Here is a 13,695-nt window from a genome sequence, read left to right as displayed (position 1 = left end):
GTATCCTAGAAACGGCCGTATTTTTCTTGGAAGCCAGGTCTACTTGTAGGAAATGTGAGTCAAGCCCTGTCGAGTCGTCCTCGCACGTTGTTCCCAAGATCTGCGACTGTTTGTTTTATTTAAAAGTCAATGTCTTGAATGTTAATGGCACTGAGTAATGAGATACCTGGGATTTATGAATGCTGTTAACAGAGCAGAGACAGGGCAGAATGAACTGATATGATCGTCGCTCTGTAAATACTGCGAAGAGATTGAACAGTGGCAACTGCGAACGCTTCCAAAGTGCGATGCCCATTAGATTAAAGAGCATCTCGATGTGATTAATCTCTCGAAATATAATGATAAAAGAAAAAACGGTGAAGGCGTTTACCGGGGCTCTTTTTCCAGACTCTATTATTCGCTTTATTTCACCAAGGTGCACTTTTTAGGCTTCTCCCTACTCTTGATTTTTAAATGAGCCTCTAGGTCCTCAACAAGTCAGAAAAATCTGACTTGTTGTGAAAAAGACAGCTTAACTCTCTCTCTTTCTCCCTCCCGCGCTGTCATTCACTGCTGTTATTTGCTGTATGCATTATGACAGATGGTAGGAAAGAGAGTAATGCTCTTTTGGTCTTCCCTATCAGCCTAATGGAGGTCACCTAGGGTTCTCCTCCTCTCCTCCTCTCTTGGCAGAAGGAGCACGTCAATCTACATACACACCATTATTAGAGAGGCTCAAATAGCACAGACAGTCAATTTTAGCCATTCTTACATGTAGATAAATGTATTGTTGCTTCGGTAACTTGGTGCTTTACATAACAGACTCTGTGCGGCACTGCCATGACGGTGCCATGCTTTATAGAAAAGGGGGGTGGGCGAGCGCTGGGTGAGCCTCTTAATTGACCTTGTGGGGGCCCATTGATTTAGCCCCACATGCATCTTCATTTTTGATAAATTATAAAGCCGTTAATTTGCAGAGGAAATGGCTGGGCCAGTCTGGAGCGCAGATGTGGCTAAAGCCGGCCTAACTGGCAGAGCGGGGGCCGTGCCAGGAGGCTCAGGGTGGAGGGTTGGGGGTTGGGGCTAATTGTAATGGGTAGATGGCTCTGGTTAGCCACGGTCTCTCCTGGGACCCCCCTCAGCTGCCCTCTGTTTACCAATCTAGAGGGCAGTGCCACCTCCAGATAAATAGCGTTTTTATTGGGATAAGCAGACGTTTATTGACTCGTGATGCTACATTGACTGGGACTCTGTAGGTGTTAGGATGAAGTCGTCAGAAAATGGAAATAATTATCGGTCTAATTATTATCTCTGCGGTAAATATATGTAAGGGTGGTATATTCTGGTTTGTATTCATCATACTTAATATTATATAAAAGCGCATATTTGTTTTGTTTCATGTCCATATGTCTTTACAAAATTTTCCTTAACCTTCCGAATTTCACATCCAAGAGGGGCTTTCGCCGAACCATCTGAAGAAGGCCAAGCTGATGTTCTTCTACACGCGCTACCCCAGCTCCAACATGCTGAAGATGTTCTTCTCAGACGTGAAGGTGAGCTTGCCGTTGACCGTTAACTATGTCGTGTGAAGTAGCGCTGTCCCACTAGTCCAGATGGGTCCTAAACAGACGGCCAGCTCTCTATCCCCCACCCACCCACACACACACACACACACACACACACACCCCTCCACCTCCCCCCAATTAAAATAACTGGCCTTAATCTCCTCCAAGAGAACAGCACAGCACAAGTCCCACTTTCCCTTTTACTCACTTACGCTTTTATTAAAAACCTTCACGTTCTGTCACTTCACTCACTGCTGGTTTGCGAGCACAGACAACTAGTCTCTGTTTCTGTTAACTTGTCGGGACGGTCATTTCCAAGAGTTCCCATCCCGTGTGGAAGTGGGAGGCAGAGGGTGATAAGAGCTGAGAAAATTAGAGGTTCGGCGAGGAATGAACAAACGAAAGCGGGAGGGAATGGGGAGGAGGAGGGAGACAACAAACAAAATGGAACACAACAACACAAACAAAACAATGGCACCGATTGTCTTTTATTTACAACTTAATTTGTTGTTGATGCGTCATACAGGGAGCATACGGAGGAGAAATAATGTGACAGATTCAGGCCACATTATTTAAATGAGAAGAGCAGGGTCCTCTCACTCCCAGCTGCCCCTGTGCCGGGTCCAGGGTGACCACCTCATCCTCACACACATGCTTCTGTTGCATCCATCTAAATCTGCCAGCAGCTTAATACTCATGAGAACACGCTGCCATTCAGCGCTCGCTCGCAGCGCTTATGCTCCGACTGAAAGTTATATCATTGTATATCTAGAAAATAGAATTTTTTAAGAAAGCTGATATATTCAAAGACATTCATTTGCGTAGCTTCATATATTCATAGTTTTTATTTTAAACATGATATATATATTTTTTTTTGAGGACAACTTAAATACTTCCCTCGATTCATATATTTTGCTCGCTAATTTTAAACCACTGAACAGAAAGTTAATCAAAGCCTTAAATTAAAGACGGCCCAATTACAATTCCCCTTCAGACAAGGCTGTGAAAATTCTGTACACATTAAATTAACATTTTCCGAAACAAGGTCAGTGTCCTGGGAGAGATGGTTTTTCAGGGCTGCTTAGGCAGAAGGGAACAATGGGTGGCATGTGTTTGTTGGATCAACTAGTATGTATGTAAGGGAATTAAGCATAAATTACTGACTAATTACGGCTGTATAAGCCCACGAAAGTTACAGGAATTAGTGATTAAAGACGTTTAGGCACCATAATGATGGGATCTAAGTAGGAAATAATGACTGTGGGAAATAGGTTGATTTGACAACTGTTTTCCTTAAATTGTCTGTAATCGGATGATTAAAAAAAAGACCTTCTGCCTTTGTATTAGAGCGATTATTTAATGGCCTAATTGAATAAAACAAAATACAGACTAAGAATATGTTATTATTTTGAATTGTATAACATCAAGCAAGAAGAACAATAATGACAACAACAATGTGAATAATAATAATCACATTTCACTTTCTCATTGCTCGATGCTAAACTGTATATATATTAATGTTCAAAAAATTAATAAAATACAACCAAGAATGTTAAGGCAAAAAGAATTAATTAAAATCATTAGTGATAATAATTTTTTTATTATACGTGTTGTTATAAAGTTTAAGACATAATTAATTTCAACTTAAAAACAGAGAGCTTAAAAGATAAAATATAATAAATAATCATGTTTTTCAATATCTATTTTTTAATGTTAAATTAAATAATTGTTTTTAAATTGTTTTTAAATGCTTAAACGTACAGCCTATTTGTATAATAAATCATAATAATAATGATAAACATGTTTTTAAATATTAAATAAATATAATAATAATAATAAATAAATGATAACTAAAAGGGTGAGTCCAAAAGAATTTGAATAATCAAATCCTAGTCCTAATCAAATAATCAAAAGGATTGTGAAGGTGATTATACACTGTTTTTCTGTAAGGAAGAGGAAGGTTCTTTTTACACGTAGTGCAGAAGTAAGTGAGAACATTTCCTACGTATGACCACACAGAGTGAGCCAGTGGTCATAAAGAGATTAATGTCACTGCCCTTCACGGGAAAGCAACAGGAAACAGTGATCTGACTTCTTATGTAATGGATAATACCTTCGTCCCTCCTTAACATCTCTTTTTCACATTTGTTCCTTGATCTCTTCTTATATTTGTCACACTTAGTAGGTTGCGATAGGTTCTTAAAATAATGTGATTTACTATAAAACTACAGTGCGTTTGTTTTTAACTCAGTTTATTGTCAAATGGAGCACGATTTAGCATTTTTAAATGAGTTTTTATATTGATGCTATTTTAAAATCTACTGTAGATTTACAGTTTAGTTTTATTTCATTAATGGTTTTGTTGGTTTTAGGTAAGTTTTTTTATTTTGTGAACAATTTTTTTTTGCTTTTATATATTTAGTTTATATATATATATATATATATATATATATATATATATATATATATATATATATATATATATATTTAGTATATATATATATATATATATTTAGTATATATATTTAGTATATATATACATATATATATATATATATAAGATCAAACTGTATATGTAGTTCAACATGCAGAGTTTACATTTTTTGGCAAAGGAAGTAAAGAGAATATGTTTTTGTATATAATTATTCTGCTTGACTGATGATTATACAGGTAAAACTTTTGATTTTACAGACACATAATTAGTGCTTATGAATTCCTACAACTTTTATTAATTGTTGCTAATTATTAAATTAGTTTAATTCTTTTTAATTAAATTCTTTTTTCAGGGACAGCTGTTAGTTTCCTTTATTTTTTGTTTTTATTTATTGCCCATTTTTGGAAACACTATAATAACGACACACAGTAATCATCTATTAAACACTAGCAAATAGTTAATTCATCATCTGTTAAGCATTCACTCTACAGTAATAGACGTTAGTAAGCAGTTTATAACTGCAGCTACAAATGCTAGATTCCTGACTTATACGCACATTTATAATGCGCTTAATAATTATATTTTCATACTTTACTACTTAATTATTAATTACTACTAATTATTACTATAATTATGTTATTACTAATTACTTAATAATTGTTGTATTTAGGAGTAGTTGGTGGCTTTTTAGAATCATTCAGAATGAGTTAGTAAACGATTAATAAACTATTCAAATCAACATGTATATATTTTATTACAGGCATATAGTAATGATTGCTATATATATATATATATATATATATGTGTGTGTGTGTGTGTGTGTGTGTGTGTGTGTGTGTGTGTGTGTGTGTGTGTGTGTGTGTGTGTGTGTTAATAAATGCTTTATTAACTCAACTTCATGCAGTTTTGTGACCTAAAATGAGGTTTATGCTTTATATATCCTTTATAAATGACAATTAAAGGCTCAGTATCAATTGAACAATAAAGGTTTGCAATTTTATCTAAAAAATAAAGTTACTGTTAACTTTAAACATTGCTAAATAACAGGAGTGTCAAAATACAATTAGCAACAAATACAGTTAAAATGTATAAAATAATAATATATTAATTTAAACAATATATTATGATACAACAATTCAAAATTATTTAGCAAAGTTTAAACTGTCCAGTAATTTTATTTTACATAAGATTACAAAGATAAATGTTTTTGTGTGTCTCTTAAAATGAATAGAAATGAATAAAGTCAGTTCTTTGTTTTTCTCTTTGGAATATAACTGAGCCTTTATTGGTCATTTATTAGAGATTCATACAGCATAAATAATCTTCACTTTAGATTAGGTCACAAACCTGAATGAAGTTGTCTTAATAAAGCATTTATTAACACACAAATGAACTATTAGTAAGATATATGATTGTTAATTTGAACAGTTTATTAATCATTTACATATGTATTCTGAATGATCATAAAGTAGCACCCAGTATTCGTAAATAACTAGTGTGTAAATATTGTAATACTTAAAAAATGAAAAAATCATCATTAACAAAGTATGAGAATGCAATCATTAAACACATTATAAATGTGCATATTAGTCAAGAATACAGCATTTGTAGCTGTATTTATAAAAAGCTTACTAACATCTATTAATGTAGAGTTAATGCTTAACATTTTAAGAACTATTTGCTAACGCTTAATAGACAATTCAAAGTGTGTATTAAAGTGTTACCCAATCGGTTATTTTATTCCAGTTGACGTAAAAGTTTTTGGACCCACAGTTTTAGGTTTGTTAACTCAAACAACATTGAGAAGAACAAACCCACCTGTTGGTTTTTCATTTTTTTTCCCCAATTAAATGTTTAACCCAGCAATTGGTTCAAATGTATGTCCATATTTGACCCAAAATTAAGTTAAAACATCCCAGCATTTTTTTTAGAGCGTACGTTATCTCTCGCCACTTCTATTTCTGTGCAGATTAATCAGCATAAATCCCATACGGCATATTCACATAACGCATGCAGAGGTGGTCGGCTGGCCTGCCTACAGTAGCCTTTGAGGGCTAAACGAGAGAGGGTCAAGGGTTAAGAGGAGTATTAGCAGGAAGATGGTGTGACACTGATTATGAGCAGTCAAAGCAAGCATGAGCAGGGGGTTATGTCACTCCATAAGGGTCGAGGCGTATACGTTTCAGCAGGACAGCTCCAGTAAGGTCAGCCGTGGGTCAGGGAAATTATTTTAGCCGCTCCGGCTTTGTCACCAAGCTGCCTTTAAACGTACAGCATACCATGTACCATTAACAGCTGAATATCAAATAACCTACCGAGGCACTTAGCTTCCTTCCCCCTTATAGAGCTCCACTTTTCCCAGATTCTCAATCTAAGTGCACGCTGTGTTCGGGGAGGGGGAGACTTAAAATGCACAGACCCCCGTATAAGTAGCGTCCCCACCAGGCGTGTGTGAAAGCCTGTATTGTCCATGGCTAACAGAGGAAACGTGCGGAGTGACAGGTCAAGTCTTCCCCCGGTGTCTTGGAAAGAGCGGATCTCTGTCACCAGAGGAATAATCTTTCACAGGCCCGTGAGCAAGATTGTGTGAAACGCACTTGTTCTCTGAGTCAACCGCTGCCCGGACACATTATAGGCATCAGGATGATTTGTTTTATGAATCTTTTGAGCGTGCTCAGTGGATATGTAAGGTTTGGTGAATAACAGGATGAGGTGCACTGTGGGAGGGCTTGAGTTTGGTGTTTCTTCGAGCAGCGCTGGATATTAGAGGCAGAAACATAGATTGGATTGGAAATATAGTGAGAGTGCTAAAAGAATGAGTAAGTGAACATTCAAGTGAGCAAGTGAACATACAAGTAAACCCCTCACAAATCTATCTTTTAAATTCATATTTTTCATAGGAAGCTTTACAATATTTTATTAGTGCATATACATTAGATTAGTCAGTACTAAAGCCAAATCTGAAGCTTATTCAACAAAATAACTTATAAAAACGGTCCAAAGACAACTTAACCCAAATTTCTATGCTATAGAAAAATATTAAATCCAAATTTTTAAAAAGTAAAAATGAAGAGAAGCAAAAAAGTAGAAAAATTTAGTTGAAATTCTGCAATATTTAGCTTGAATTGAATTCTTTCGATTTCTAAAAATGCTCGGTGACTAAAATTTTATTTTAATGAATATATCTGTTTAAAAAATCTGTTTCGTTTAAATGCATTAAAATACATCGCCAGGGGTGTACTTAATTATGCTGATTACTGTACACAAATATAAATTAAATAAATAAATAAAAAGTAATAAATATAGATCAACAAATCAATCTATCTAGTATATGTATTGTAGATTAATAAAAATAGCTACCTGCTTAGTCAAAATTTACTTCTGCACACCGTTATGTCAAAAAGAGTAAAAATCAAACAAATAATGTAAGACAAAAAAAATAGAATGTTTTACAAAACCACTTCAGTTTTTCTACTTTAAATTTCAACTCTATTAATTTATATTAGAATTAATTATTATTATTTAGGCTGCACATTTGCAATAGTCACATCGCAAGATACGCAATGTTGAGTCTAGTTAACCAGGAGCTACAGAATTCTATTTAATTATTTATATGAACTTTGTACAATTTATACAACAAAAATGTTTTTCTCGCCTTTTTAGCTAAATTTTGTCTTGTTTTTAGTACAAATATTTTCATTTTAAAGCAAAAAACAAGATTATTTTACTCAACTGGCAAATTTTTACTTCTTTTAAAAATTTTTACATGTTTGGACAAGAAACAAGACAAAGCAAAGTAAGAAAGCCTTTTTTACATTGTTATTATTCAATTTCTGTACCCAAAGTAGTAGTGCTATTCCAACTATTCAAACTATCTTATAAAACAAAATAAAATCCTGCAATTACAGATTTTTTCAATATCGTGTAGTCCTAATCATCATCATCATCATCATATTATTATTATTATTATTATTATTACTATTATTGTTGTTGTTATAAATGCAAACAAAGTGGCAGTAGGCCTGTCACAATGATCAATATATCGACTTATGGACATGACCTCAATCATTTTTGGTGATGCAATATATATTGCCCCATACATAAAAAACAATTCTAGCAACATTTTAGCTGATTGCGCAACATCTCTATCCTTATAGAAGCTGTCAGTGTCAGTATGGTTAAAATACACTATAGTATTTACTATTAATTACTACAGTATTTTTTTTTTGTATGTGGGTGTCTGACAACTAACAACAGATCTAGTAGCAGATATCGCAGCCTCTGTTACTTTACCCATCACTTTTTTTGTTAACATTTATGATTATACATTTTCATTTTCTGATTCCAATACCTAATCAATAAAATGACTATAATTAAACGAAATATCCTTAAGAATAAAATATGATGTGTTTTTTGGAAGAATGTTCCTGCATTGTGATGAAATTATACTGTCATTCTTGCATTATATAATGGCAATAATATCGTTTATTGCAATATATTTTGGTGTAATATATATTGTACAACAAAAAATAGATATCGTGACAGGCCTAAGGGGCAGCTAAACTTCATCCTTAACTTTTCAAAGCATTTAAAAAAGTTAGTTGTGAGATTTCAGTATTGAGCCCAATGAAAGAAAAAACTTGTCACGTATTCTACCCCACTAAGAAAATCAAATGTGTTTGCAAGTGTTTTTTTTTTTTTTTTCTAATGTGGCGACATATCATTTAGGGTTTTGTTTCATGCATGAGGTGATTGAGAGCTGAGAGAGAGAGAGAGAGAGAGAGGAGAGAGGAGAGCTAGGCTGGTTATTTTTGTTTGACAAGCAGATGACATGATCCTTAATTGCTGAGTTGTCACGTTCCAGCAACGCGGCTCCATTGTCCCCCGAATCTCTGGTATTTCTATTCGGCAACAATGCTTTTTAAATCTCCCTTTATACAGCGCTGCCAAACGATGTCATGCGGACTTACTTTTCTGCGCTCTCCATTATGTCATCCACTAGCCATTCTAGAAAAAAAATTCCCCCCTTTCTCGCCTTTTATCCGTCTCTTCTGCAAGCCCCACTCATATGAGACAATGTCTTATGACAATAGAAGAGCCTAATCTCCATGTCAAAGCAATTTTCATTCCCCAGTGAGCAGTCTGCTATCATTTTGTAATGTTTTGTTTCTTATTCTAAAAGAATTAAGGGGGTGGCGAGGGGGCGCTGGAGTAAGTCGTCACGGGGGCCGGGGGTCCTTATCTCAGTGTCTGGAAATTTGGACAGTGCATTTCGCTCCGCAGATAAAGCTGAAAAAAAGGAGAAGCCCCTCGAGTTCAGTAGATCCTAATAGGTTTAACGTCTATTGAAACGGGGGCAGGCGAGAGATCAGATAGCCTTGCTTCTTTGGTTGTTCTTTTTTTTCCGTCTTCTTTTCAAACCCCCTGTTTCTCGCTGAAAGAAGGCAGAGGCGACACACAGGCCAAATGTATAATTCCTGGATAGGTTAAGTACATGTTTGAACTTCTGCAGACTGATGCCTCGGGATGACGACTTAATCATTTTCTGCTGAATTATGGGAGAAGAACCCTGGCGGTAATTATGCTCTCGGCTGGCCTTTTGGGGGAAACCTATCAGCCCGTCGTGGCTTCTGACTCTTTCTAACGACTCGGATTCCCCGCTATGAATTCTCATTCACGTCATTATCTTAAATTTGCAAGCATGGGGACAAGTTTCTACACGGTAATTACATCTACCCTCAGAAAACACACTCGTCCTCCTCCCCCCTCTTTGTTCCTTGTCCTTCCTCTCTTTTTTTTCCTCTCTCCTCATGCTCGATCTCTCGCTCTCCTCAGCTGTCATCTAAACAGAGGCCTGCATGTTCTCATGGCCACAGATAGATAAGTGCTCACTGTTGATTTTTGATTAATGCTCTTTGAGGGGAGGCAAAGGCAATGAAGGCTTGATGAACACCCGTAATGACAAAAGGCAGGAGGCTGCATGTCAGAGCAGCCAACAGAAAGCCCGCCGGATTTATAGCTTTTAACTTGGCTACATTCAACTCAGCTGTCCTGTACATTCGCACTCTTGGCAGCCATAGCTTTCGCGCACACACAAACGTAGCTGCACACACACACACACACACAAAAAGGCCGTCACACAGGTCATTTGCTGAGGTCATGGGGCAAGTACACAGGGCAAATGGAGTACTGTGTATTTACTGATCTAGGATCAGGCTCTCCAAATATAGCTCCCACACAGCAGCTCTGAGCTGTTTAACTACACTGTAAAACCCAAAAAGTTAAGGTAACTCAAACCATTTGAGGAAACCAATTGCAACAAAGCATTTAGGTTCAAAAACTAATCCTAATGAGTAGAGTAAAACCCAACAAATGAAGAATACTCAAACCAAGTACTGTAAAACTCATTAAGGTAAGGCAACTCAAACTATTTGAGGAAACCGATTGCTAAAACTGATCTATACGAGTACTGTGAACTTACTCCATTTAAGTTGAAGTAATGAGATATTTAATTAACTCATTACCTTCAACACTGAATTCAAAACGTTTTTAAAATGAGTAGAATTAACTTTCAGTACATTTTGAGTAACTACACATTTAAAAACGTCTGGGTTTTACTGTGTAGAGCTGTACTTGTTGCAAGGTTTGTAATTAATTCCAATTCCTTCACTCAATTTCACTTGATCGCTTACTTCGCTCGATTATTAATGTGGGAAAAGAAGGGAATAAACCCTGAGGCGTATCAGAATTAAGTCAGCTACTTGATATGTAAATTTGCCATCGCTGCATTACAGGCTATTGACACAATTATAATTTCATCTACTCAACCCTGAACTGTTTGCATTTGCACACAACAGCAAATACAGTATCAGTGCCGACCGTGTAAGCCTTGGTGGAGGAAAAAAAAAGAAAGAAAGAAAAACACCCCCCTGACCAATCTGTCTCAGCTACGGGTTTGTTTGCTTACCCATCATCCTCAAGGACAATGTGAAGTAAACACGTTTGTAGAAACAAATGTCTTATCTGTTGTCCTGACATTTAGGGGTCTCACTGGCTAACCAGATTAGAGGTTAGTAATACCTGTTTTTTTCAGTAAAACAGACTAAAGACTTTAACATTGGGAACCTTCTGGTGTGTATGTGTGTGTTTTAACAGTCTGGAAGAATCTGGAAAGCCAGTAAGACTCTTAAATATTGTCTTTTACGGCAAGGTAAAACAGTGTGACATCAACAATTATAAAAGCCTTCAAATATAGCAAATCATGAGCAAATCTGGTCACACTTTATTTTGATGGTAAATTTGTTGAATTTAAGTTACATCTACATGCCAACTAATTCTCATTAAATTATAAGTAGACTGTTGTGATTAGGGTTGGGGTTTGGATTAGGGTTAGTCTAAGTTGACAGATAGTTCTTATAGTCAGTCTGTTGAAGGAGCTGTATGAACAGATATTAAGCAGGCAGTCTACTAATACTCAAATGGACCATCCAAATAAAGTGTTACCGAAAATCTACAAATGTACTGAAAGACTCTCTAAAAATTAACATTTTTTAATTGAATCCACATCAACAAATTTAAAAAGGGTCTCTTTTTTTCTCATAGTTTAACCGCTGCATCACATCCCAGCTGATCAAGTGGTTCAGCAACTTCCGCGAGTTCTACTACATCCAGATGGAGAAATTTGCCCGGCAGGCCATCAATGACGGCGTGACAGGGTCAGAAGAGCTGAGCGTGAGCAGAGACTGCGAGCTTTTCCGTGCTCTCAACATGCACTACAACAAGGCCAACGATTTTGAGGTGGGTCCTCGTCCATTCTGTGTTTCACTCTACTAAGTGACTGCATTTACTTATTTATAAGAGCACACTGAATTACAAGGTGGTCTTCACAGAGTAAGTTGGTACGGCTTTCAAAGCTTTAAAATGAATACAGCTAAATGATCTCTTTATATGATTAGACAATGAATGGCAAGCTGTTCATCCCATAAGCCTAACCCCCCCCTCTCTTGCCATACTCCTGGGGTAAAGTGAACAAGATTCTTTTTTTTTTGGCTGAAACACAGTCATGCATCTGTCTGTTTGATGAGGCAAACAGGGAGCGATGCTTCAGGCCCAAGTGTCCTTGTCAAATACAATTTGCAGAGCTCACATTTACCGCTCAGCTCACTATCAATATCTGCCCACTGGGACTCTGGTCATTCAAACACTATCCTTACAACATCATCATCATTTAGCTGACTATTAGCAAAAAATCTCCCTGTCCCCCTCCCCTCCCTTTCATTTCATTTAGATCAGGTCAAAGCCAAGGTTTATTGTGATTGCAGGTACGCGGCACGCCACACCTTTGGCGACCAGGAAGATATTTAGGGACATGATCCCTATTTTCATATATAAATGCAAGATTTGCATGGCTGTGGAAGAAAGTGCAGGGCACCATGAATAAGACTGTTGTTGGTAGAGAAGTCGAACCGAGGGAGAGATTGTTTTGCATATCAAGAGCCACAAAGGCTGCACAGGTGTACAAGCAGGACCGCCTGAAAGACTTTCCCAAATGCTCATTTTCCATGCGAGGAACACTCGATCTTTAATGCAAATTTGGCCACCCTAGTCTGTTCCTTTTTTCCTACGGGCTGGCGTCTAGCGTGCGACGATATCGCCCAGCAAGTCCGTGCCGCAGAGCGAGGTCACACAACCTTTGCCAGTGCAAAGGGACACTTCATGCTGAGGCTTTTTTGTACTAAATTTTCTCTTCTCCACCTGTCAGACTGCGAGGCATGAAACTGGAACCCTCGCCGATTCAGCAAGTCGCTCTTTCTGCCAAATTTAGCATCATCAAAGTTCCACCTTGCTAGCTCCTCCTGAATGAATATACCCTCTGTTGTGCTGATCGTTTGATGTTAATCTAGTCTGTCAATGTGCACCAGTAATGTGCTTCCTCCTCCTTTGAGACTTGCTTTTTTGTAGTTGGGCCCTGTCATTTCTCTCTCCCTCTCTTTCATTGCACTTCCTTTCGCTGCCTTGTGTCTTTCATCCTCTTCGAATGTACTCACCCCTCACTTTCCCATTACAAACTTTTTAATGACATAATTGTCACATTTCTCATGGTGGAATGAGCAAAGGCCGTAATTAAAGGAGCTTCATTAATTGCCTTCAATGCACTTGTGTTGTGCTCACCAAGCTTGCTGTTTTCTTTCAAGTTGTTTATCCTTCATTCGGCTCCTCCTCCATCGTGCTGTCTCGATACGCCATCATTTCTCTCTTAATTACTGCTCTGTTTGTCTTAGCTGGACAATGGCACAAATGAACACAATCAAGGACATTTGCATAGACACAGCTTATGATGTCCAGACCCCGAAAGGCTCCCCCCTCCAAAAAAAAAAAGAGAGAGAGACAGAGAGAGAGAATCCCCCCTTTTTCGTCTTCTTTCCGAAACAGAGCCGCCAGCAATGTGGCAAGTGTTATCTCTTAGCTGAAGGGGTTTTCTGTGTACAAACCAGATATGATCAAGCCTAACAGGCTGCTTAACTGTTGTCTGGGAACATCATTTGTTTATCCAGCATAGCTAAATGAACACATTAGAATGATATTTTAATAAACAGGGAGTTCACTTAAACATGAAAATTTGGTCATTGTTTGCTCTCTCTGTGACCTCCTGAAAACTGTATACTGTTATTTTTTCCATGGAACCAAGGAGAGTTGCTTTGAAGGATAGTCCTGCAA

General features: G+C 37.0%; 1 protein-coding gene and 1 long non-coding RNA gene across 9 annotated transcripts in view; one reads left to right on the top strand and one right to left on the bottom strand.

Moving 5' to 3' along the window:
• Window positions 1-13,695, bottom strand: part of LOC137488119 (uncharacterized) — a 176,783-nt gene that overhangs the window by 97,944 nt on the left and 65,144 nt on the right. The window lies entirely within an intron of this gene.
• prox1a (prospero homeobox 1a) overlaps window positions 1-13,695 on the top strand; it is a 44,014-nt gene that overhangs the window by 7,160 nt on the left and 23,159 nt on the right. For all 7 annotated transcript variants that reach the window (XM_073926951.1, XM_073926949.1, XM_073926950.1 and 4 more), the window contains 2 exon segments: window positions 1,425-1,532; window positions 11,581-11,775. In XM_073926951.1, the coding sequence (XP_073783052.1) occupies window positions 1,425-1,532; window positions 11,581-11,775 (303 nt within the window).

The sequence above is a fragment of the Danio rerio genome, chromosome 17 (genome assembly GCF_049306965.1).
Source record: "Danio rerio strain Tuebingen ecotype United States chromosome 17, GRCz12tu, whole genome shotgun sequence".
NCBI lineage: Eukaryota > Metazoa > Chordata > Actinopteri > Cypriniformes > Danionidae > Danio > Danio rerio.
Note: the sequence above shows the minus strand (reverse complement) of the source record. Positions and strands in the feature narration are given on the sequence as shown.